Source organism: Diadema setosum, chromosome 21 (genome assembly GCF_964275005.1).
Source record: "Diadema setosum chromosome 21, eeDiaSeto1, whole genome shotgun sequence".
Taxonomy (NCBI): Eukaryota; Metazoa; Echinodermata; class Echinoidea; order Diadematoida; family Diadematidae; genus Diadema; species Diadema setosum.
The window spans coordinates 10,883,566-10,910,498 of record NC_092705.1 but is presented as its reverse complement, the minus strand read 5'-3'; the positions used below and the strand labels follow the sequence as shown (position 1 = coordinate 10,910,498).

The following is a 26,933-nucleotide window of genomic DNA, read 5'->3' as shown; positions in this document are numbered from 1 at the left end:
ATTTCAACATAACACACATCTCTATTTTTAGCTTTAGTCGGTAATACCTTTTGTATAACTTTCCACACCTTTTTACTATTACTTTGATTTTCATTAATACCATTTAATACATAGTTCTGCTTCAATTTTCTCATAATCAATGTTACTTCATTTTTCAACTTTCTATAATGATTCCAATCTCTTCTACTATCAGTCTTTCTAGCTTTCTTTTCAGCTTTATCTCTCTTATACATCATATCTTTTACTTCAGCGGTTATCCAGGGTACATTATTTTGTTTTACTCTTCTTTTCCTAAGTGGTGCATGTTTATCAATGACTTTCCTGTATTTCGTTATCCACTTCAGGTATGCCTCCTCAACATCTTTTTCTTCTATGACATCATCCCACAATTCATTAGACAAATCTCTTAGAAAATCATCAACATTCATTCTCTCAAATGCACGTGTCATTACATACTTATGATGTTGAGTTTTATGTTTAACTCGACCCCAAGTTGCTGTCACCATGTAGTGATCACTGAGACACATTGGTATAACATCGCAATGAGTAACTTTCTCAGGGGCAGACGTAAATATGAGATCAATAACTGTCGAGGAGGAGGGGGTAATTCTTGTTGGCTTATCAATCAGTTGTGTTAAATGATAATCCTCAGCAAATGTCAACAATCGCTGGGTGGACGAACTTTTACGCTGAGTTAAAACATTACAGTTCAGATCACCTAACAACATAACATCAAAACCTAGTATTTCAATTTTTTGAAAAATATTATCTAACTTTCCAAACATAGATATTTTAGAATTTGGTGGCCTATACCAAAGACACACCAGAAAAGGCTTCTGCTTGATTCTATCAATTTGTATAACAAGCAGTTCCAAATCATCATCCATCAAGTCATGCCTGACTTCACAACAGATACCCCTTTTGACATAAAACAATATTCCTCCGCCATTCTTATTCCTGTCTTTTCTTATTGTAATATAACCATCAATTTCTACAGCTACGTCTGGGATACTTTCGTCTAGCATAGTTTCACTGAAAGAAATTATGTGAAAAGGTGATTTCTGGAATATGTATCTTATCTCATCAATGCATTTATACAAAGAACGGACATTTAGGTGAGCAACGTGAATTCCATATTGACTCGAAAGTAATTTACATACATCGTTAAAATTTGTGTAGGACAGGGGAAGGTTACCACTATTTCTGGCGTCATCACATGTTGATTGATCATTTGGTTGGCAAACATCACAATTGGTAAGATCATCTACATTCATGAAAGGTAATTCCCCGAAAATGCATTTGCTACATATCCAGTCTTCATTGGACAGAAATACGTTTGTAGAAACAGTACAGCATTTCACATGAACCCATAAGTTGCATTTGACACATAGTATTGAGGCCTGATTGTTTCGTACCGGGTTGGCACAAATTGAACATGGGACTTTTATAGCCATAATAATAAGATACCACAGAATCTCGTTTCTTATACCAAAACGAAGCTAATAAGTCAGATTAAGTCTAAATCATTTTTGCATCCAATGGTTATTCGCTTGTTTTCTTTTGTGAAGGCAAAGATCTTTCCGTCTTGAGACCACACAGATTTAACTTTGTTATTCTGGAGTGTCTCCCAGTACAGCGATGACCGAATGTTCGTCAGAGATTCACGAATGAAGATTTTCGCACCTTGGACATGCCTCAGTTTTGTGCGTGCCTTGTATACTTGCTGCCGGTCATTGTAGCGGGTGAACTTCACAATTATCGCTCGTGGGTTGCTCCGCCTTGTCGCATCGGCGTAGGTGGCGCTATGCTCCGGTCCAGCAGCGTCGTTGCTATGGCTACTCGAGTGGCGTCGATTGACCCGGTGTGATCTGTCAATGGCGGCTGGTCCCAAGTCGATCCCCAGGTGACGATTGATGACCTCTAGTACCTTGTCATCCGTACTTTCGTTTGGCGTTTCAACAATGCCATGTATTCGCAGACAGTTTCTCCTGCTATACTGCTCAGCCTCATCCTTTGCAGTTTGCAGGTCTTTTACAGAGTTTTGGAGAAGTTTCACTTTTTCATTCAACTGTTTAATCTCACTGCATTTTGATTCCAGATCCATGCTTATGGCTTCGTATACTTTGGAAGTTACTTCTTCTTCGAGCCGCTTTTCAACTAGGTCGAAAATGGCGTTCGCTACTTTGTCAATCACTGCACGGGAACAAAGAGCTTCAGAAACTTGCCTTTTGATAGCGTCTTTCAGGTCATTGTCCCCTTGGTTGTTCGATGCGGCTGATTGACCAGCCGATGGCTGGTCAACTGACGGCTCATCACAGGTCGCAGGAGGGCTGGCGGAATTATGTGGAGTATGCCCGGTACTTGGTACAGTTTTTTATGTATTTTCATTAAAAAAAGGTCATCATCAAAAAACGTTGCAAACCCAAGGCCCCATCTCAACCGAAACTATGATCCCTTTAAGTCTTACCAAGGCGTGCACTGTGAAATGAATGGACAAAAAAAAGCAAAGAAAAAAAAAACAGGATGTAAAACTCCTTTGCAACAACAATGAAAGAATTATCAGGTTAAGCTGAAATTCACCATGCTCTATTTAGACATTCTATCCAAGACTAATATCAATATTTTCAAAGCAGTAGCATTATCCTTTCAAAGGTTATTACAGTTTAAAGTGTAGTGCGTGTCAAGGGTTTCAAAGAAATGAAAAGGAGCCTCTACCACATACGTTTTAAATCACACTATTCTACTTAAGAATGTTCCAGAAAAACGTAATTTCACGTTCGTTTTATTATCCAACACCTTAGAATATTCCCCCTGCTTTCTGAAAGAATATGTCAAGTGTTGTTTAATCATGATAGAAAAGTGAAAACATGTTGAATTTTCTTTATATTTCCTTTATATTGTTTTTCATACATGACATCATATAGTGTTGTAATCTTCTCATCCAGCAAAGGCTGCACAATAAAACTTTAAAAAATCATAACTTTTTAACAGATTCTCAGACTTTCATCACACTTCAATGATGTGTTCTACTAATATTGCTGCATTCTCTCAATTCACTTATATTTTGGATTTCATTCTTCTTTAAATCCACAAAATACTGTAATGGGATTTTAAAAAAAAACTAGAAATGTCGCTATGGCGACTGATGCCTCCGCCATAATGCATGATTCTCCCAATAGGGGTATAGTACAATGTCTTCACAATGTGTGATGACAGTTTCACATAAATGGCAAAATACTGAAATGACAGGTTTGTCAGAAATATCTTGAATGTTCACTTTCCTTGAACTGGGTTTGCTATAATTGTCTAAGAGTGCAGGTACACATATTTGGGGAATTGAGGATTTTTACTTGACTTCTGACCGTCCCTTTTATAAGTTTATGCATTGAGTAATTCTCAAGGTATGAAGAAAGAGTGTAAGTACAGTACAGAATAGGGTTTTTTTGCATTTAAACCTGGCCTTTGACCCTTAACCTTTGACCTTCTGGCTGGAAATTTCCCAGAGAATCTCCATTAGGTAATACATGTATATATTAAGTTTTAAAACTAATAATGCAAGCATTGCATAATATACTAGTATATGGGGGAAATAGTAAACTTTTGAGGAGTTGACCTTGACCTTTGACCCCTTGACTATTGACCCATGACCCCTAAGTTCCCTAGATAATCCCTGCCAGTCAGTACATGTGTATGTACCAAGTTCAATGAAAATACATTGAACCATTTGTGAGAAAAGTGAAATTGTAACATTTTCACCTAACCTTTGACCTTTTGACCTTTGACCTTATGACATGAAACTCTCTCTGGAGAATCTTTACACAGTAGTACATGTCTACACTATGTTTCAAGAAAATACCTTTGTGCATTGCATAGATATGGAGAAAATAGCAACATTTTTAGCATTTGACCTTGACCTTTTGACCTTTGACCTCTTGCCAATGTCACTTAAATCTACTCAACTAATTGCCCCATCATACATCATCCTTGGACCAAGTTTCGTGAAAGCTGCTTCATCCAGTCTTGAGTTATCGCGCAAAGAAATACAATTTCATGATTTGACCTTGACCTTTGACCTTTGACCTTTGGCCGATTTCACCCAAAATCTAATCAAGTAATAGCCCCATCATACTTTATACTTGGACCAAGTTTGGTAAAATTCCAGTCAATATTACTCAAGTTATCGCGTAAACGAATGCGGACGGACGTACGTACAGACGTACGGATGTACGGACGTACGGACGTACGGACGTACGGACGTACGGACAACCCGAAAACATAATGCCTCCGGCACCACTTCGTGGCGGAGGCATAAAAATGTGCTGAATTTTGATAAGCTCAATATGATAACTCTGTGGGCAAACACACAAACAAAACTCCGGTTTCTCACAGATATAAAGTAATGTGGTATGTTATGTAGCTCCTGCAACCCTACAATTAAGAGTGGGGGGGGGGGGGAACCCAACCAAACAAACAAACATCATACAGTTGCACTATCATTATATCGAACACAGTTATAACAAAATTCCCGTTACAGCAAGGTCAAAATTAAGGCCCAACAGTATCCGCTCTATGTTTCTTATTGTTTATTTGTGCGGTTATAAATATAATTTTCAAAACAATGACAGAAACCTGCTGGTCCCAATAATTTTGCTATATCAGGAGTCCACTGTATATGCAGCAGATTTCCAAAACCCCTAACGGCAATTTTTACAACTCCTGGATAGCTCTCTGTAAGACATTGGTGGGAAAAAAAAAATCAAAAGGCGTGAAATCTACAGCATGCGTTCTCACCAACTTGGTCAGTTCCTGCAGCCTGGAGAGGTCATTGGCCTTGGATGCCTTGAGGACCTCCAGTTCGTGAGTCTTGGCCTCCACATCCTTGTCGTATTTCTCCATCCAGTACTCCACTTTCTCCTCCATCTCCTGATAGTAGGGAAGGCAAAAATGAAATGCGGTAAGCTCTGCGCTCGAGTGAAGATTGCTTTGCTAAAAGCCAGAAAGACGGTCCTTAATTTTTTTCCCCCACAAATTCATCTCGTGATCACAACATCACCATCACGTCATCACAACAGCCAAAGTTGCAGTCGATTATCAGGTACAATGTAGGTAGAAGGAAGAATCTAGTCCCCTTCACTTTAGATATATGTGCCTTTCATTACGAGTTAAAACTACAAATTTTGTGTGGCCGAATATTTGGCTAACATTAATATGTGAGGGGCTAATGTTAACATGCGAGTGGCCAAATCTTCCCATATTCAAATTTCACAAAGCAAACTTAGTCAATGCAGCATTGACCACCATACTGTACAATTTTGATGCCCTCGCTCTGTTCTATTCATGCATACATATGTATGCTTCTGGTTTCACATGCAATGTGACTAGTAAATCCTGGTTTTTAAGCCAAAGCAGATTTTGGGGTGCATGTTGGTGAACCAGGGTCTTAAAATGAACGATGTTCATCGACAAGGCCAAAGTGTAACAGCTGGAGTTTATCTAACATTTTTTTTCCTTAGTATTTGCATGTGAAATTCTGTGATTTTGGTCATAAAGAAATTAAATTCAAATGACTGTGGTGACTGCTGGAGGATTATAAGGACTACCCGGTCATTAATTTGTTATTCATGGTCAGCTGTCTAAACTGAACACTGGCTTGCTAAACTGGGATCCGGGATTGAAATGGAATGATACACATGTGTACACATGCAGATTTTATACACATGAACATCTATGCAGTAGCTTCGTTTTGCAAACTGTATTTTCATTTCCTGTTCAAACAATAGAACACAAAGGGGAAGTGTGTGCCTTTAATATACAATATATAAATGCTCGGTTAACAACACCATGCAGCAAGTTCATGACAAAACAAGTTTCTAAACTGCTCAAACACAGAGAAAACACAGAAATATTAAAACAGAGGACATGCTTTTATTTGGTTGTCTAAGAAATTATGCATTGTGTAAAAAGTTGTACATCTAACAAAAACAAAAAAAAGACAGAAGGAATTGAATGCAAATCTCTCACTGATTTTGTTAAAGTATCCAAACAAAGTCTTATGTCAGAACAGTACTTGCCAAAGAGAGTCTTTCCCTTGCAAACTTTTATGTGAGCAAATTGACATTTCATTGCTGGAGCAAACTTACCGTTTGATGACGCTTGAGGTATGTTTCAATCTCTGTATTCACCCTCTGCTCCTCATCAATCTTTTGCTTCAGCAGCTATGTGGAAATGAGAAAATACACAGTGTGTGGTAATTTTTGATAAACTGTTAACAATTAAAATTCTGAAATGTTTGTGCTGCGGCAATTTTTAGCTTTTGGTTTTTTTTGTTTTTTTTTGGTCTCATATACAATGTATAAGGCCAACTTACTTGCGCATCTACGTTTGGCAGTTTAAAACCAATAACTGGATATAAGATAGAACTGACAGATGTCAACTTCCAGGGATCTACATCTTCTCTGCAGCCTGGTATCCTAGCAACCAGAGGACACCGTTTCTCACCTCAATCTCATTCTTCATCTCCTTCTCTGTGAGGGAGCATCTCTTCTGCGTCTGACCCATGGCTACCTCCGCGTCCTTCTGGACATATTTGCCCTCCATGCTTGTCTTGGCCTTCATCTCTTGCAGCTGATCTGTTTTTAAAGTTTTGGTAGAAAAGCGGAGGACGCAGAGATCAAAATCACTGTCTTCCTACTCCCTTGCGACGAAGTTTCAATTATCATTGTAGGGTATCTGCTGCATACTGTGAATATTTTGCGAGGTTTTTATTTTCGCGAATTTCATTAGTCAGGTGATGTTAGTGTCACATGGGCGGACTTAAATAATACTCAATCACACTCGTGCCATTCACTTTAATGTACAATTTAATATAAGCATTTGTGGAATATTTACAGGACTGAAATCGAGGAGTTGTGACCAACATAAAATGCAAAATCAAAATTCTGAGTGAGATAAATTAAATTACAATACTGTTATATTCGACAACCATGTAAACGGGACCCTGCCTTGGTCCGGTTCCACTTGTAATTTTGGCTTGACACTTGTTCAGAATACTTATAACAGCTTCACTATCAATTCGTTGTCCCTGACAATACCACTATCTGTTATCAAGCGCCACACTATTTGGTTCACACCACCGTAGTGCTGATCCTGAGATGACCAGCCTGCACGCACGACGGTTTACCGCGGTTATAATACTTGGCTTCAATTACACTGCTTCCGTTTACATCCGGGTTCTGTGCTAACCCGCAATTATCCTGGAGTATATAAATACCAATATTCAAATTATGTGCACATTATATTCATCTTTTTACCAATTTAACATGACCTTCATCTCTCTACTTCAGCGACACTTCCACATCATAACCAATCATGTCTACAGGGTGTCATGCACCCGCCAGGTTCATCGCTCACCTGCGTTGTCCACAGAGTCACCTTAATTGTCAAGCTATTCGCTTCCAGAACATAACTGATTCGTGGGTGGAGCGTCCTTGTATGCGAGGTTGCTATTTTAGCTCCCAAGTGTCGCGAGGACCCGCGTTCCGTATTCACTGGCGTCCAAGTTTCTCCCTAGCGAGGGGCGGACACAATCACTCGGCTGGTAATGCGTCTGCCTGGGAGTAAACTTGACCTCGGCCTTGGCGCCATCTACAAAATTATTTAAATGCAACATATACCAATGGGGTGTGTTCTAACCACACACACACAAAGATTATCAGCTTAAAATCCTGACATCACAGTGAAAATTTGAGAACTGCATACGAAATTCACATAATGAAATGTTTCAGACATTGGGAATATAACAGTGCATAGCTTATCAAACATCACCGCATCGTTTTCAAAAACTGTACACCATTATAATATACTTTATCACTTATTCACGGGGTTCTCCGGGGCTATATGTGGTGCCCTGAAACACATTCACATCCTTACACGCGACAAAGCGGAAATCAAATCGCAATTTAACTTACCAATGACCGGTGTAATATAACCAAATTGCCTCTTCTTGTCTACTGGAAGGCTGCAAAGGCTGTTGGAATATGCCTCCTGGCAGCAAACAAAATCTGAACTCTACTCAGCCAGTACACAGGCTGACGGTAAGGTGGACGGGCGGCTCCTGGCCGCAACCGAAATTGGGCTTAGACACGAAATTATCTTGCCAACTGGCGCCTGGGTGTGGCAGGTTTGTTTCCTGCCATCACGGAGCTAACTCAATGTTCTCTCGGTGAAATCAAAATGGTGTCTGCCCCGAAAAGATCCAATTCTTCTGTTAAATTGCTACTCGACTACGACACTCCTTTTCGAGGCATTTGGAATATTTGATACAACTAAAAGGACTTGAACGAAAACACCTATACCGCACTCTCCCGGAACTGGAGCTATTTCCTGTCTTTTCTTTCTACATTAATTGACATGCGAAACTAAATGAACTCCTCTCGGTCATCGATGGCGCGACTTGTAAAACATTTACACCATATTTCTGTCCTAGCACTTTCTCTCTCTCACTCTCGCTTTCTCTCTCGCTCACTCACTCGCACTCTTTGTCTCGTCATCCCTACGCGTAAACATGTTTGTCTAGTTGAATGACCGATAGGTGATGTACATGAAACAACCTGGAAATGCATTTTCAATGTGACATTTCACTCCCCCTTTCGAAAAATGCATTTCATAATTAGAAGAAATTACTTATAACACTATCTTTCTCTCTACAGCCGGCTTAGTAGGTCTGCGCCAACATTCTCGCTGCCGCGGATAGCTTCCACACGGAATCTGTAGGGTTGCAAAGCCAGAATCCAACGCATTAGCCTCCCATTTGCAGGGCTAGCTTTGTTCATGTACACTAGTGGGTGGTGGTCTGTTTCTAACACAAATTGTCTGCCGTACAAGTATGGTTCGAACTTCTTTACTGCCCAAACTACAGCTAAGCACTCACGTTCTATGGTTGAGTATGCTTGTTCTCGTCGAAGCAGTTTTCGGCTCGCGTAGGAGACTGGAAATCGTTCGTCTTGGTGTGTCTGGAGGAGGACTGCTCCTAGTCCAACGTTGGAGGCGTCTGTCCTGAGGATGAAGTCCTGTGACAAATCTGGCAAATGAAGGATAGGGGGTTAGAAAGTTTTTCCTTCAGTGTTGTGAAGGCCTGCTCTTGGCTCGTTTCCCATTTTACCTTGTTTGGTTCAGCATTTCTGGTCCTGTCTGTGAGTGGTGCGGCGACGGCGGCGTAGTTCGGAATGAACTTCCGGTAGTAGTTCGCCATACCTAGAAAGGATCTGAGCTCTCGTTTGGTCTGAGGCTGACTTACCTCTTGGATGGCTTTGAGTTTTTCAGGGCGGGGTCTTACCTGTCCGTGTTCGATCACGTGTCCTAGGAATTCGACGCTTGTCTGTCCGATGAAGCACTTACTTGGTCTAGCAGTGAGGTTTGCGGCTCGTAGTCGTCTGAAGAGTTCTGTGAGTGTACGTAGGTGTTCTTCCCACGTGGTTGAATAGATGAGGATGTCATCGATGTAGTTCACCGTTCCTCCGAGTCGGTCTAGCAGTCTCCTCATCAGTCGACTGAAGGAGGCGGGAGCGTTCACTAAGCCGAAGGGCATCATTGTGAACTGAAAGAGACCATCGGGGGTAAGAAAAGCGTTTAGTGGTTTGGATTCGGCTGCCATGGGTACCTGCCAGTATCCTTTGCTGAGATCTATTTTGGTGAAGAACTGTGCATGGGCGACTTTTGTGAAGAGTTCATCTTGATCTGGTATGCGTTCAGCATCAAATACAGTCACTTTATTGAGTTTTCTGAAGTCTACACAAAACCGGTTGCTGCCATCGGGCTTTTTAACCAGCACTATGGGGGAGGCAATGGGGCTTTTTGATGGCTCAATTACTCCGAGCGATAGCATGGTTTTTACCTCTTCTCTCACTGTGTCTCTAAGAGAGTGGGGAATGGGATATGGTTTACTCTTCAGGTGTTCATTTCCTTTGAGTTTGATGTGGTGTTCGCCCAACGTGGTTTGACCGGGAAGATCAGACAGGACGTCTTTGTACTCGTTGAGGAGTTCGTTGACCTGTTCTTTCTGTGGGGAGGAAAGGGCTGAGTTAATTGAGACATCGTCAAGTGACTCTTTCGCCTGAAATGGGAAAGGCTGTAGGAGAGATGTGTTAGTTAGTGGTTGCTGCGTTTCTTCCTCGTCATCATTTTTCTCATCGCATTCGATCACGGCGGTACAAGCAGCTTCGGCATCTGAAATAGAGAGAACATCATTTCTAGATACTTTTTCAGAAGATTGATGTGGAACACCTTTGGTTTCCCGTTGAGGTCGATCCTGTAGTCCATGGAGCTGATTTTGGAGATCACGTCAAAGGGGCCCTTCCATTGTAGAAGGAGCTTATTCCTGTCAGTTGGTAGGAGTAGGAGTACCTTTTATCCGACTTGTAGCTCCCTGTGTTTTGCCTTCTGATTGTAGTATTTTGCATACCTGTTTGCTGATTTCTGAAGTTGAGTGTGGGCGTTGCGGCATGTTTCGTCGATCCTGTTTCGGAGATCAAGTACATAGTGGTAAGTAGACTTGGTCTCACCTGTTTCGGCTTCTCCTGTCCAGAGTTCTCTCAGGATGTCGAGGGGTCCGCGTACCTTCCGGCCGTAAAGAAGCTCGAACGGGGAGAGCCCCATGCTCTCTTGTGGTGCTTCTCTCACTGCGAATAGAAGGGGAGTTATGTACCTGTCCCAGTCTTTTGGGTTTTCAGCGCACATACGTTTCAACATTTGTTTTAGAGTGCCATTGAAGCGCTCAACTAGTCCATTCGCGGCAGGGTGATACGGGGATGTAGTGAAGTGTTTGATGGAGAGTAATTTGCTTACCTCTTTCATGAGATCAGATGTGAACTGAGTCCCTTGATCGGTCAGCATTTCCTTGGGGATTCCGACTCTGGTGAAGATGCTCACTAGGGCTTCTGCAACTCTTTCTGTCTCGATGCTTGGGAGTGGGATTGCCTCGGGGTACCTAGTAGCAACATCAATAACGGTAAGTATGTACCTATTTTTCTGGTCAGTCATTGGGTGTATTGGTCCAACTATGTCTACAGCAATGCGTTCGAAGGGGACTTCGATGAGCGGCATCTTTCCGAGGGGGACCTTGGTTACACGACCTTTTGATAGTGTACGTTGGCAGACGTCACACGATCTACAGTACCTGGTAATGTCAGAGTTCATACCGGGCCAAAAGAAATTGGTAAGTATCTTTTCTGTTGTCTTTTTGGTACCTTGATGCCCTCCGAGTATATTTTCATGGGCTGTTTGCATAACCTGTTTGCGGTATTGTTTTGGTACTACCACTTGTGTGATTGTTGTGTCAGGGTCCATTTGGGGAGAGTGGAATGAGCGATACAGCATTCCGTCTTTGTAAAAGAAGGAAGAGAGACCGTTATTGCGACTTACCTTCTCTGAACGAGTATCGGCGAGTTCTCGCAGGCGGTGTAATGTTTCATCCTTCTGTTGTGCCTCTTTGAGAGCTGTTGGAGTTACGATGTCTTCCATTGGGTGTGGGGTTCTGAGGGGACGAAATGGCTTACCGTCTCGTTGAGTCTGGGCTCTCGTCTGTATTGCGCCGACAGGCATTGGTGTAGCCGTCCAGTCAGGATCTGGGTTGTCTGGTTCTCTTACTCCGGGTAGATTACCTAAAATCAGGTCATAGAGTGGAGTTTTCACGCACAATGCGTTAATTTTCCCTACGTAGAAGGGAGTGTCAACATCTATTCTAGCGACGGGGAGAGTTTTCACTGTGCCATCAATCAGCACGCAAGTACTTTCTTCACCTGTCATTTGGTTTGGCTGGACAAGATCTTGTTTAATGACAGCTCCGCTGCAGCCGCTGTCTCTGAGAACAGAAATTTGATTGTTATTGACTAGTCCGTTAGTAACTGGCATTTGTCTGACCACATGTTCTTTGGTGCATGCTGCACTCATCAACGGCAAGGAGTGTCCACATTTGAATTGGATATGATCTATGGTGGATTCTATTTTGGGGGCATTGAGTGGCATCCGAACCATCATACAAGAAGCCTCAATTTTGACGTTTGTGTTAGTGCAAGCTGGACATTGACAGGGAGTATGTGGATTTGGTTCTACCTGATCAGGTTCCAATGAAGCCAGGTTGTGTTCCGAGGTAGGGGGGTTTCCTTGCTCTGGATCCTGGGCGAGGACTAGACCTGCCGATTTCATGGGGGAGAAAGGACAGTAGTTAGCAATGTGACCTGGTTTGTGGCATATGAAACACGTTCTGCCTCTGTTTCCCTGTTTTGTACAATCACGGGCAAGGTGACCGTGTTGGTGGCAGTTGTAACATTTGGGTTGAGATGGGGGCCTATTTCCTGAAATGTTATTTGGAGGGATTTTACCTTCAGGTCTGGTGTTGCTCCGTGGCATCTGTCCCACGTGCGTCTGGATGTTCCTTTGTGCCGGTGGGGGTGGTTTGAAGGTGCCTCCTCTGGCGTCTAAGTACTGCTCAGCTAGTTTCACCACGTCCTTCGAAGTCTCGGGCTGCCGTTCTTTTAGGAAGATGGCCAGCTCTCGATGACACCCACTGATGAGCTGCTCCCGGAGGAGTAGATCTGCCAGCTCCTCGAAGGTGTGCTCTATACCAGAGAGGCTTACCCACCTGTTCAAGTAGTTCTCTAGTCGGTTTGCATACTGGGATGCCGTTTCTCCTGTTGTCGGTTTGCCTGAAAAAAAAAAAACTTGGAGCGAAATCCTTCTGCAGTGAGCTGAAAGGATTTCAAGAGTGCATGTTTCAAAGTGTCATAATCATTGGATTCCGCACTTGACAATCTAGAGTGGACATCAAGAGCCTTACCTGTAAGCAGTGTGCTTAAGTTGAGTGCCCAGTCTGTAGTTGGCCAGTTTTGATTTTTGGCATATCGTTCGAACCGCTGTAGATAGGCATCTATGTTATCTTTGTCTTCCTGAAATAGAGGCAATTTTGGAGATCGAGCTTTGCACCCATTTGAACTTAATTCGCTTTTGGTTTGCTTTTCACGCGCTATCGCCAATTGTAGCTCGGCTGTTTCTCTTTCCTGTCGCCTTAACTCTAACATGTCCGCTCTTTCCTCTCTGAGTCTCTTTTGCTCGTCTGTAACAAACTGCCTAAGCTCCTCTCCACTGAATCCGAACTTTTCTCCAATTTCAGTTAACTTAGCTAGCTCCATTCTGAATTACCTGAGCACTTATAATACAAGAATGTATTCAGATCGGTTCAGATCATGTACACAATGAATATACAACGGTGCTCCTATAGATAGTGCATACATACAAATGTAGAGGAACCAAAAGAATCACAAATTTTCCTCAACATTTTTCTTTACAATGTTTTCTCCGTTTATATACCCATATGACTTCGAATGGCACGAGTTATTTTCCCGGACAAGCCCCCAGAAAATGTCACATGGGCGGACTTAAATAATACTCAATCACACTCGTGCCATTCACTTTAATGTACAATTTAATATAAGCATTTGTGGAATATTTACAGGACTGAAATCGAGGAGTTGTGACCAACATAAAATGCAAAATCAAAATTCTGAGTGAGATAAATTAAATTACAATACTGTTATATTCGACAACCATGTAAACGGGACCCTGCCTTGGTCCGGTTCCACTTGTAATTTTGGCTTGACACTTGTTCAGAATACTTATAACAGCTTCACTATCAATTCGTTGTCCCTGACAATACCACTATCTGTTATCAAGCGCCACACTATTTGGTTCACACCACCGTAGTGCTGATCCTGAGATGACCAGCCTGCACGCACGACGGTTTACCGCGGTTATAACACTTGGCTTCAATTACACTGCTTCCGTTTACATCCGGGTTCTGTGCTAACCCGCAATTATCCTGGAGTATATAAATACCAATATTCAAATTATGTGCACATTATATTCATCTTTTTACCAATTTAACATGACCTTCATCTCTCTACTTCAGCGACACTTCCACATCATAACCAATCATGTCTACAGGGTGTCATGCACCCGCCAGGTTCATCGCTCACCTGCGTTGTCCACAGAGTCACCTTAATTGTCAAGCTATTCGCTTCCAGAACATAACTGATTCGTGGGTGGAGCGTCCTTGTATGCGAGGTTGCTATTTTAGCTCCCAAGTGTCGCGAGGACCCGCGTTCCGTATTCACTGGCGTCCAAGTTTCTCCCTAGCGAGGGGCGGACACAATCACTCGGCTGGTAATGCGTCTGCCTGGGAGTAAACTTGACCTCGGCCTTGGCGCCATCTACAAAATTATTTAAATGCAACATATACCAATGGGGTGTGTTCTAACCACACACACACACAAAGATTATCAGCTTAAAATCCTGACATCACAGTGAAAATTTGAGAACTGCATACGAAATTCACATAATGAAATGTTTCAGACATTGGGAATATAACAGTGCATAGCTTATCAAACATCACCGCATCGTTTTCAAAAACTGTACACCATTATAATATACTTTATCACTTATTCACGGGGTTCTCCGGGGCTATATGTGGTGCCCTGAAACACATTCACATCCTTACACGCGACAAAGCGGAAATCAAATCGCAATTTAACTTACCAATGACCGGTGTAATATAACCAAATTGCCTCTTCTTGTCTACTGGAAGGCTGCAAAGGCTGTTGGAATATGCCTCCTGGCAGCAAACAAAATCTGAACTCTACTCAGCCAGTACACAGGCTGACGGTAAGGTGGACGGGCGGCTCCTGGCCGCAACCGAAATTGGGCTTAGACACGAAATTATCTTGCCAACTGGCGCCTGGGTGTGGCAGGTTTGTTTCCTGCCATCACGGAGCTAACTCAATGTTCTCTCGGTGAAATCAAAATGGTGTCTGCCCCGAAAAGATCCAATTCTTCTGTTAAATTGCTACTCGACTACGACACTCCTTTTCGAGGCATTTGGAATATTTGATACAACTAAAAGGACTTGAACGAAAACACCTATACCGCACTCTCCCGGAACTGGAGCTATTTCCCGTCTTTTCTTTCTACATTAATTGACATGCGAAAATAAATGAACTCCTCTCGGTCATCGATGGCGCGACTTGTAAAACATTTACACCTGTCCTAGCACTTTCTCTCTCTCACTCTCGCTTTCTCTCTCGCTCACTCACTCGCACTCTTTGTCTCGTCATCCCTACGCGTAAACATGTTTGTCTAGTTGAATGACCGATAGGTGATGTACATGAAACAACCTGGAAATGCATTTTCAATGTGACAGTTCGTAAATTTAAAAACATGTGAAAATATGAACTATAATCCTGACATGAATGTGACATGTACGCATACATTTCTCCCGAAAGTATGTTACTCCACAATCAATTTAACCACTCGCAAAATTATCGGGAAGTCCCAATTCGCTAAATATTAGACTTGCTAAATATATGCAGTATACAGTATTAGATAGGACTCCCTACATTCCAATGACCTTGGCTCATTGCCTCTGGTCAATATTTAACATTTCATGCTGTTTCACTTTATTTCCACATCTGATTCAAATACCACATCTGATCTGAACAGTACATGTAGGCCTACACAAAAGCTAGAAACATTACACCCCCCCCCCCCCACCACTTAAACATTTTGAGAAAAGACATAACATAAAAACAGTTATCTGTACTGCAACTGATTGACAAATTGCCCTACATCGACGTAAATAAGCATCGACGTATTAAAAAAATAAGCACTGAATTGATCGGTGTTTTAGTAGCAGCCATGATAAAAATTCATGGGCGAACATACTCGAGTATGTCGAGTAAAATCATGGGCGTACATACTCGAGTATGTACACCCATGATTTTTTATCATGGCTGCTACTAAAACACTGATCAATTCAGTGCTTATTTACGGTGATGTAGGGCAATTTGTCAATCAGTTGCAATGAAAACATCTCGACGGAAGAATTTCATGAATTTGAATAAAAACAGTTATCTCAGCATGACGGGGATCAACACAGACTATTGTTCTTTCAAAGAAAGACCCCCAAATTTACAGTTAAAGATAACTACATCTAAAAGCAACACATACACTAGTAAAGAAAGGACAAAAAAAGGAAAGGACAAAAATAAATGTGGTTAAAGGGACTGTACAGTACTGGTTGAGGTAGGGTTTCATGTTTTGAACATTCCTAAGTGAGATAATAAAAAGCCTCTTATGAAATATGAAAGAGCATGTAATTTTAGAAGGATTCAACGTTTATTTGATGAAAATTGGTTTTCAAATGGCTGAGATATCCAAAAAAGTTCTAATAATAAAAGGCGACATGCCCCAACTTTATTAGTATCTCTTTGTTTCACTTTGTTTTTGGATATCTCAGCCATTTCAAAACCGATTTTCATCGAATAAACTTTTGATACCCTTTAGAACTGCATGCTCCTTGACATCTCATAGAGTGGTTTCTGAATATCTCACAAAATGTTAAAAGCTAAATCTTCACCTCGACCAGAACTGTACACACCCTTTAAGTGTAGTGGGCTCCACATTCATGAATTTATGTACTACAAAGAGTTTATAGCTTCTTCAGAATATTAAGAGTCTATCAGAATATTTCAATCACTTCTGGCATGTCATTTCACAACACTGGACCCATGTACTGGTACATGTATTTGAAAGTGTCTTCAAGACCAGTGCAATATCTTAAGTTGGAAATATAAAATTTATTCTTTCATTATATGGAAATTAGAATTGTAATATTTCTCATTTGGAGTAAAGGACCAAAATCATTCAAAGCCTAATTGTTTGAGTGACGAAAATACATGTCACACATTAAAAGCTGACTAAAATTCGCTTCAAATTCGCTTCAAATAGATATGTAAATCCCAATACATTCTGAACTGTTTTTGCCAGTTATAAAAAAAACCTACATGTACAAAACACTCAACACAGTAAACCATGCTGACACAGAAACATGAGACCAGGAAGTATGATGCATGCATCCCTTTTACTTCTCAGAATGAATATATGATGTTTGTCGCAAGTCAGAGAAAAAAAAAATTTTACTTTTCATCTTTTGATTTGCCTAACCTCCCACGCACTTATGATTTAAACCATATTCTTTGGTACTGAAGTGTAACATATGTAACCCAGTATCTATCTTTAGCTACTGTTCTTTCAACTTTACAGGTTTCACTTTTGAATCATTAAGTAAATAATTTACCGGACAGAAGGAACTGTTTAACCCTTCTGCACCTAAACAGCTACAGCACTCTCTTCATGCAAAGCTCTAACTGTGTATATCTGTGTGTGTGTGTGTGTGTGTGTGTGTGTGTGTGTGTGTGTGTGATGTGATGTTTGGAAATGTGCTTAATATCTCATAATCATCCTAATATCATCCTTACTGCTTTTTCAATCCTTCAAGGACAATGTGAAACAAAAACTACTTCAATGTTGCAAGAAATCTGCAGGTGTTAAAGGGTTAATATCTATCACATCTAAACAGAAGTGCATCAGTTAGCCCATTCCCTTCACTGAGGAAAGATGGCATCTGCTGCTAATACTGTGTTTGTTTTAAAAAGGCATTAATAACATGTCGGAAGGTGGTAATATTTATATTCAAAGTATGGACTTCTGTTCTATTTGCTCGATGACCAATTCAGGGGTGATAAAAAGAAACAAAACAAAGCTCAACTGACGTACAGTAAAAACCGTATTTTGATTTTAACTAGGGGAAACTGCACACACTAAGTGTGCTACATAGGACCTCAATAGAAAATCATATCATATCTGATGAAGAAAAGCACAGTACATATCATAAAACAAACTATTTGGCATCATCTCTGCCAAGATCCATCCCCCCCACCCCCATTTAAAGACAAAGTGTGGGTCACACTAAGGTCTATAGGGAAAACACTCACACATTCATACTTCATGATACTCATATCATTCATGGACATACATGTACTTCATACACACACTTACCTATTTTGTATGAAAACACACTTCTCACATTCAACTTGCAGGAAATTTCTTTCCATCTTATTGCGACTCCCAGAGCACATACACTAATTACAAGTGACTCCTGTTATAATGACTGAAGTCCTCACGACTGTCAGTTTTCTTTCACTATACCAAAATTTCATTGTAGCCGAACAAACGAAATACATAATAGAAACACACAAACCATGTGTATATCGTATCTTGTTTATTGTACATTCATCATACGTGGAAATGCGATGAAAGATGTACTGCTATCTCATTAATTTCGTTTAAATTTCACATTTAAGAGAGAGCATAAAGTTGTTCATATTTCCATATTCAGAGAGCGCAAAACGGGCCCAAAATTGATAACGCAGTACAAAAGTTGATGAAAGAGAGTGCAGGACAAACCTGAATTTCAGTGATCACAAATTTGAAAGGCAAGTGAATCAGGAAGCTATTTGATGTTCACTTGCAATTTCCAATCTCATGATTGTGTAATTGTATAGCATTTCAAGTTTGAGTGCATGTGGTTTCAGGGTTCCCAGCATTTGAAGAAAACAAAATTCCCTGATTTTTCCCTGATGAAGTCTCAATATTCCATGATAATTACTTCAACTCATTTCCAGTTTCACATATTTTCTATGCTGTTGCAGTGAACTATCTGCAGTATATAGCACTGGTCATCCAATGGTGTTATTTTGACCTGACTACTTTCGATTTTTGGACCAATCAAAATTCCCTGACTTTTCCCTGACTGGCAAAAAGTAAAATAATTTTCCTTGATTTCCCTGATGGGCTGGGAACCGTGGGTTTTGAAGCATTCCAGACACATCTCCACGCAAAATCAAGTGAGAGTTTTACTGTACAGACTGTGCAATTTACGATTTCATGGTTCATTTCTTCTCATGCCCTGCCTCACTCCATATGAACCAATCATAGCAAAGCATTCAAGACTGTACCTTCACTTAAACTTTAGTGAGAATGTATCCTTCCTTCACACTCCCCGTTTCACTTTACATGAACCAATCATAGCAAAGCATTCAAGACACACCTCCACTCGAACGGAAGTGAAAATTTTACTGCACAGACTGTGTAGTTATAGGACTCCGTGGGTCTTTCCTTCTCTGTCCGCGCCTCACTTCAAATGAACCAATCGTATCACAGCGTTCGAGAAACACCTCCACTTCACTGCATGCACTGCATGCATTGCACACTCCATATATGGTGTAGTACACACTTGCATTACGTGACATTAATTATTACAAGTTCTTCTTGGAAAGGGTGTGTGGCACAAGGAAGCAAATTGAGCGAGTTCAATTTGAAACACACTTCAATGTAAAATGCTGGCCCATGACACATACTCTATAAATGTTTCCTCTGTTATGTAACTTTGTAATCAATTGGCATTTCATTATTATGGAGAACAGTTACTGTGTTTTTCTTTATAAATGGTGCTTTGGAATCATTTTGTTGTAATGAGAATTTCACTAAAGCTGTTGTCCTTTGTTGTATGGGAATTTTGCACCATAGGGTTTGTTTGAGCGCTCTAAAGCGAACTGAAATGAACTGAACCACAGCATACTGTGCTGTACTGTCCCAGATTTGGAGCATTTGAGCACTCTGTTTAGAAAGCGTACCTCATGGTTTATTAGGGAGCTTTAGATTTTCGCGACAGGGACGTTCAGAGGAAAAAAAAAAACATGTTCTGAGCATGCGCAGAAGCGCGCGTCAAGTCGATCTATTTTCAGCTTGCATCGTCTAAGTTTTTCACAACGCGTTCTGGGCTATTTTTACATCCGCACAATTTGCGACGTAGGGAGCTACTTGATGCACCGATCATAATATGGGGGTGCCATTTTATTTTTTATACGTTGCGTCCAAGCGTAATCTAAAGCTACTTTTCAGCATGACGCAAGGGAGAGGAGAACGTCCAATGCATTCGTCGTCTCAAACGTCCGCGCGTCACAATCTAAAGCTCCCTGTTTTTAGAGTGGGTCACACATTTTGTGGCAAGAGGGTCATTCACCTGACATGCTTGAACTACTTACATTGTACAGCTGCCCTGAACAAAGAGAATGGACTCTCTGCATTATGACGTATGTGCATCTTATGCACATTCCCACATTCAAAATTTTGGTACGCTTTTGGGATGCTTTTGGTACCCTTTTGGAACACATTGGGAAGTGGTCCACTTTTGGCTCGGTACAGTTTGGTGCAGTACACTTTAGGAGCGTTTAAGTGCTCCTCTGGCGGGGGTACAGTACACTTTAGGTGAGCGCTCGAATGCACCCGTAAACTTTGATAACAATTTGGGGACCTGAATTCTCACTTTTGTTTCAACAAAATTTTGTTGTGAGCGTATTTGTTGCAATAGGAGTTATTTCATTCTGTGTGTATATCATCCCTGATAGAGACACATAAAGACAATACCTTTGAGATGGGCGATCATCTGGTTCCTCTGCTGAGTCTCCTCTTCTCTCTCGATGCGCACTGTCGCGATCTGCTTCTGCAGGGACTTGATCTCCTTGCGCCCTTCCTCTTCTCTGAGTTGTGAAAAGAGAGTTGGTGTTAATTATCTTCAGGGCCTTACTACTTTTCCTAACATTCTGCTGCTGAACTGTTTACTGCAAAAATAGTGAATATCTGTGTTCAAATGTTTTGTGTATTTACGTGCTCTCACATGCAGAAAAGTGCATTAACACAAAAAAGGTCACTCATAAGTCAAAATAACAAACTGTGAGTTAAGGCAATAAAATCTTTGTGAAATTTGGCTCAAAAAATAGTTTTTGGTGGTATGTTTTGCTTCCGAAGCCCACATACTTAATGAGAATGACTGGGTTAATATTCTGTAGAACTTCCAGGGAAAACGGGAAAATACCCCTTATGGGGCATAGCAGAGTAAAAAGGATGGGGATTATTCCATGGCTAGCTCAATAGTTGGCTGCTTTTGATTAACAACACCGACTTTCTATGATCAATGAGAAATCTGCCATCGAAACAATCCAGTACCAGGAAATGACCTTGGGGGTTTCGAAACAATACTTTGTGCACTAATGGCAAATTATTATCCCAAGAAACTGCTACCTTAAACAAACATTTAACATGCATAGTGTTTTTATTAAGTGTTACTATATTTGAATTTCACCTCTTCTTTCAATTTTCCTTTCATTTTCTCTATGAATACATACAAGGATAATTGATCAGCCGCTGTAGATTAGACAGAGCATCTTGAGGGAACCAATCTACACAGTGCAATATGACACTTGTATGTCATCAGTAATTCAAACAGCGCATACATACACTGTAGGCACCTACAATGAGACACACATACACAAACATACACACACATGCAGCTGTACATTGACAAGTGACATTTATATCATTTGATAGACAAATCTTTTCTTTACTAGACCATAAATTTTTGTGTTAATTTATGTATTCCTATACTCCTCTCTCTGTCCAAAACGAAAAATTACTCGTTACAGATATATGACATTTTAGTAATCTTAAAATTAAAAGCAGATTTAAAGGTAGATTTAAAGTTACCATGCCAGGTCACAGACTTATAACCATAGATCATGATTGTGAGCACTGCCTTACTTGAGGATGGTGTTCTGAAGTTCCGCCTTCTTCTCCTTCTCCATGGATACGGCCTGAATGATGGCCATGAACGTCTTCTCCTTCAACATCTCCTCCAGTGTGTCGCTGAGGACGTCTTGCAGAAATTGTCTGTAGGGGGGAGTGTGTGGACAACCAGTTATCTGATATGTATCTCATCCTGAGTTACTTGCAAAAGCTTCCACTTGATGTCATATTTTATCTTTCTGAACATCTCCTCTTCCTCTTCCATCTCAACCATTCATTACATGTAGTTTTTCATTCAAGTCAAGTTGTTTAAGTGTAGCAACTAACACTTTCAATCTTAAGCACACAAATCAAACATACTGTATTCACTATATTTTTGAAGAATATTGCAATGTATCACATACTATTCATTCACTGTATCTTGGAATAGGGAAGGATTCATTACCGTACCCAAAGTTTATTTGGATTGCACCACACTTGGAGCAAACCATTTTTTTTTTTTTTTGCCCGTTTCATTTTCCACAAATATTTTGTCATTGATAACCATAGAAAAAGGCTAGCTCACTGTTATCTTCACACACATACACAGTGTTTTTTTCCCCCTTGTAGATACAATCTGTACTCTTTTAGAATATCACAAAAGATATACACTTCCTCTGGAATTAAACAAACTATCCATGTGATCATCGAGCTACAACAACAAAAAAGCATACAAATTATGCTCAGTGAGCATTAGGCACAATGCACACTCCTCTGTTGAGAATGAAAGGGGCGTTAAGTTGTCTTGAACACTATGGGTTTAGTGGCAACTTAACGCCCTTATCATTTTCAACAGACAACATGTTACTGCCCAAATCTCCATAACTGGAATGACTTATGTTGTACATGATGGTAGCAAGCAGAATAGGTGAAGAAAAGCAGTTATCTTGCTCCCCTGTTCTCTTCTTAAAATCTTTCTGTGTACATGTAAGTCATCTGGGTATTTTGAGGCACACCACAGAGGAACTACTCAGGCAAATTTTAAATGTGGTATGGCGCTTACATTTTAATGCCATCTCCCTCTTTTCAGAGTATGTGAATGTTTGAATTCACACTGCTCTAAAATGACCATCTTGTTTACATAAGTATATCAGTTCTATTAATTTGTGGTGACATATTCTTTATCTGTTTGCTTCAATACATTGTAGGTGATGCACAGGTTCCTTTGCATGGTGAAGTGTATATACATGTAATGCCACACAAGTAGCCATATTTGTAATCACATATTTTTATCAGTGTTGTGTGCCTCAGTAGTGCAGTATGGGTTCATTTGCATGGAATAATGCCAAGCAAAGTGAGCCATATTTCAATCTATCTGCCGTTCTACAGGCCTTTCCCTCTACATACCAATGGCAGCTGCAATTAAATGACGGCTGGATGCCCCTTGTCATGATTCCACCACATGATGGCGTCCTTTCACTTGATGAGTGCAAGGTTTGAGAGACCGGCTCTCAAACATTGAAAGGTTTTATAAGTGCTCAAGATTCTTTCGGTGTCTGGTGTCTACAGGCAACTCCTGTTATAATGAAGTCTTCAAGACTGACAGTTTTCCTTTGTTATATCTGGATTTCCTTCCAGCCAAAAAATGAAGTATATAAAGATTTACATACAAAAAGTGATTTTGGAACCTACATGTAAATATATTCACTTGGTTGTCAAACAAGAGTTTCATTATAACTGTGTTTGTTACTACCGGAGAGCACTGTAATGATAAACTATGACACAACAATTTTCACTAAAAACATTCAATGAGGAACATCTTGATTATCCAGTATGTGATTTAAAATGTTTTCACAGAAATGAAATCTAAAATACACAAATGCTTGCTCATCACCCCTGGCCCTAAGTCAACCAAATCTCATACTATGCAGGAATTAAAGTACTTTATATACATATAAGTACTTTATACATACACATACACACACACACACACACACACACACACATATATATATATATATATATATATGTATATATATATATATATATATAAAGTATAAAAAAAGTAATGTCGTAGCCTTTTATCTCCATTGAAACTGGTTCTAAAAAAACCTCAACTGGTTTTTAGCCCTGACAAGTTGTCCTAGCCTCTGACAATTTCAGTAAAATCCTTGCTTTTGATTGGCTAAGTAGCTCTGGTCACTGACTGTTACTATGGTAATTGTCAGACACTGACAACTTGTCAGGGCTGACAACTTTCCTGAAATGGTGCTGTTCCAACCAAAGCTATAACAGAAGACTGAGACATCATCCCTTCATTATTGTATAGTCAGTAAAAAGGAGTTTTTGATAGTTCCATCAAAAAAATACATTGTCATTGTCAAATCTACACAAAGACATTAGAGGTCGTGCTGGTTGCAGAAATACACGTATGTACTATATATAATCGCAAAACAAAATACACTGTATATCTCAGAATGTTAAACATGACATTCATAAGATCATCATGATCATAATCATGATCAATCACCTGTCATCCTGCATCTTGTACAGGTTGTCCGCCGTCAGCGGGCTCTGCTTCAGACTTTTCGTAAAAGTCTGGTTAGCGTTCCTCAGGCCACCAACAACGCTGCTGATCTGCTGGCTGTTCTCCTGCAGACGGCCCATGTCCCGCTTGGGTCCACCCCGCAGCTCCCCGCGCTGATGGATCAGGTTCTCGTAGGTGGACTCCAAATTGCGCTGACTGTCCAGAATTTGCGATATTTCATCTCCAACCATCTAGGTAAGAATGGCGTGGATTAATAGTGCCACTTGACAGGTTGATAGTATCATCACTTGAAAATTACTCGTATTATCAAAAGGAAGGAATCAATTCATACTAATGAGTCAAATCAAGGGACAAATCCATAAGCAATATGGCAAACGAGACACAGACTAATTGGGGTAAGGGTAAGATTCAAATCAAATAACACAGAAAGGATCAGACTTATCTCTGACCAGCTACTACTCTACATGCTATACATGCACTAAATTTCCCAGTGTTTCTTTCTGTTTTTTTTTTTTTTTTTTTTTTTTTTGGGGGGGGGGTAATATTTTGTAATCAACTAATAGTCATGAAAATAACAACGCATGAAACATGTCACCTCTAGTGACACAAATGCACTATATATCGTCCTCAAAGAGGAAACTCACTCATTTTTTTTTTCCTGAAAAGCCACAATACTTACAGTTCATTCTGTCACTGTGGTTCTCAGCTATAAAGTCAACCTTTCATAAAATTGTCTCACAAGTCCCAATTTGCAAAAATTCACACTTGCAAAATTATAACATAATTATTAAAGAAGCACTTAAATAACAACACACTACAGCACTCTTTTTCTTTGTACTTGTATGGTTTATGTGATGAGCATTAAAATTACTTTTACATGTATATTGTAGAGTTTTCGATTCAAACTTCTCTTTTCGATCTTACCTCATTAGCATCAGGGCGTCCCTCGAATGTCTGTGGCATTATCTTGCCCAGCACAGCCAGCTGATCCACCGTGTCAGCTAGGACAGCGCTGATGTAAACTGAATCGAGAGCTGTGAGCTCCGACATCTTGGCTGTCTGTCCTTTGCAGCTCAGCAAGAAGGAAAGTTGTTACCGATGTCTTGCCTGCAACTGAAGAACCACATCAAAACTGTTAGCAGCCTCAAAACAAAACAAAACAAAAAACACAAAAATCCTGCTTAGTACATCTTATTTGACTGATCATAAAGTGCAGAACTTCTACAGGCATTGTAAACTTGATTAAGGTAGCACCATTCTTAGACTGACATGCTCTGCAATTAAAACATACAAAAGACAAAACACACAAAACATTTTTGGGCCTCAGCAGCAATCTATATTTGTTATATATCTACAAGTATAACAGCTAGTTAGATAATCAAAGCATCAGGCAAAGTCTTTTTGGCCCCTGTGCGAGCACACAGCTTCTAACACTGCATATTTTGTACATTGTAGGCCTATGCAACCTAAACCCCTGCAGCATGTGGACAGACGCCACTTCACAGTCAAGTCAACTTTCAAAAAATGAGTTACACAAGTCTTAAAAAACAACAACAACAACTTACATTCAGAATGGCAAAAGTTTAATTTGAATTAAGTGTTACGACCAAAATCACTCTGAGAATGATCGCACAAAAGAAACAATCAACTAATGTTCAGGCGGTTTATTAACAGTGATATTGTGAGTACAGACTCGTATTCGGTTTTCACATCAGTACAATAATGATCAATAGAAACAGTTATAAATCGGTAGTGGAATCAAAGATCGTAGACGGAATAAGATGGCCAACTCTCGGTCGAAAAGTGAAACGCTGGCAGGAGTGCGCCAACTAGCGTTTAGCGGGGATCAGCGGGTGGTGAAGTTTCCAGGTACGGGGTGAGCGCAGCGCAGACGATTGAGCGACGCCGGCGCGCGCCGCACTTTACCGGTACCGATTTCGATATTCATGCGGCGTATGAGACCAAGACAGGGCATAGTGGGAGGGACGATCTTTGATTACAGGAAGAATGAATTTTCAGGAGGGAGGTTCTAACTGTTAGATCTGAATAATCATGAGTAGATCTAGGAATTGGTGCAGTGCATTAAACTGCACCAATAGCTACGCTAAATCATCAACTGGTTCATCATTATTTCGATTTCCAAAAGACCCAGGAAGGTAAGAAAAGTGTTTCATCATCTACGTTAGATGTTTAGTACACGACTATTATTACAAACAACAACGTAACTAGTTAGACCATTCAGACCCATGCAACGATGTTGTTACTAGTACAATACTCATCGACTTATGACGCCGCGACGGGGTTCCGTCCGACACTAACAAAACTGAAATTTTTGTCTTTCGATTTAACAGAAACTATGCACTGAGTAGTGCTGATCATCGTCAATATTGTTCCCCATGATACTGCCTAACATTTGTGCTAAAAAAAAAAAAAAAAAAATCAGGACGGGGGTTGTATTTCCCATCGCTTTTTAAGTGTTTACTGTAGGCAGTGTCGCCTAGACTAGGCCTTAACGTCAGACGAGGGTCTGACGTTACGTCGTTGAGACTGCCGTGTTTGCCGTCTTGCATTCTATTCAATTCAACGTATGCATCGAACTTCACTAACAGTCATATTGAAAATATGAAAACTTCATGTAACCATCCGATTCGATTGAATGAAAACTGTATACTTTCAATGTAACCATCCGATTCGATTGAATGAAAACTGTATACTTTCAATGATTAGCTTGTACGGTACATGTATCGTTGTATTGTGTTATAAAGTCATAATTGTTTATATAATTAATGTATTGTAGTAATGTAACGTAAGTGAGGGGACTGCAATCTACAAGTTCGCTTTTTAGCAGCCCCTCAATTTTCATTTCCATGAAGTTCTT

The 26,933-nt window shown here is 40.4% G+C and overlaps 2 protein-coding genes across 2 annotated transcripts; both read right to left on the bottom strand.

The window, feature by feature from the left end:
* Positions 1 to 1,507: 1,507 nt before the first annotated feature.
* Positions 1,508 to 25,167, bottom strand: LOC140244917 (dynein regulatory complex protein 9-like). The gene is made up of 8 exons (XM_072324526.1): positions 24,980 to 25,167; positions 24,038 to 24,285; positions 21,544 to 21,672; positions 20,374 to 20,486; positions 6,499 to 6,629; positions 6,141 to 6,215; positions 4,796 to 4,923; positions 1,508 to 2,330 (listed from the first exon to the last, which is right to left on the bottom strand). The coding sequence occupies exons 1-8, from the start codon at positions 25,103 to 25,105 to the stop codon at positions 1,508 to 1,510; spliced, it is 1,773 nt and encodes a 590-aa protein (XP_072180627.1). The 5' UTR covers positions 25,106 to 25,167.
* On the bottom strand, positions 9,029 to 13,317 carry LOC140244780 (uncharacterized). The gene is given in 3 exon segments (XM_072324400.1): positions 9,029 to 9,595; positions 10,843 to 12,714; positions 12,717 to 13,317. Coding segments are annotated over 3 exon segments (2,907 nt in total). The 5' UTR covers positions 13,185 to 13,317.
* Positions 25,168 to 26,933: the final 1,766 nt, after the last annotated feature.

Bases quoted from the DNA above. Each gene is read 5' to 3' on its own strand.
- LOC140244917 (XM_072324526.1), bottom strand. From the start codon at position 25,105: ATGTCGGAGCTCACAGCTCTCGATTCAGTTTACATCAGCGCTGTCCTA. The intron at 24,286-24,979 runs GTAAGATCGAAA...ATTCTTACCTAG, and splicing joins GACGCCCTGATGCTAATGAG to ATGGTTGGAGATGAAATATC. The intron at 6,216-6,498 runs GTGAGAAACGGT...ATTTCCACATAG, and splicing joins AGATGAAGAATGAGATTGAG to CTGCTGAAGCAAAAGATTGA.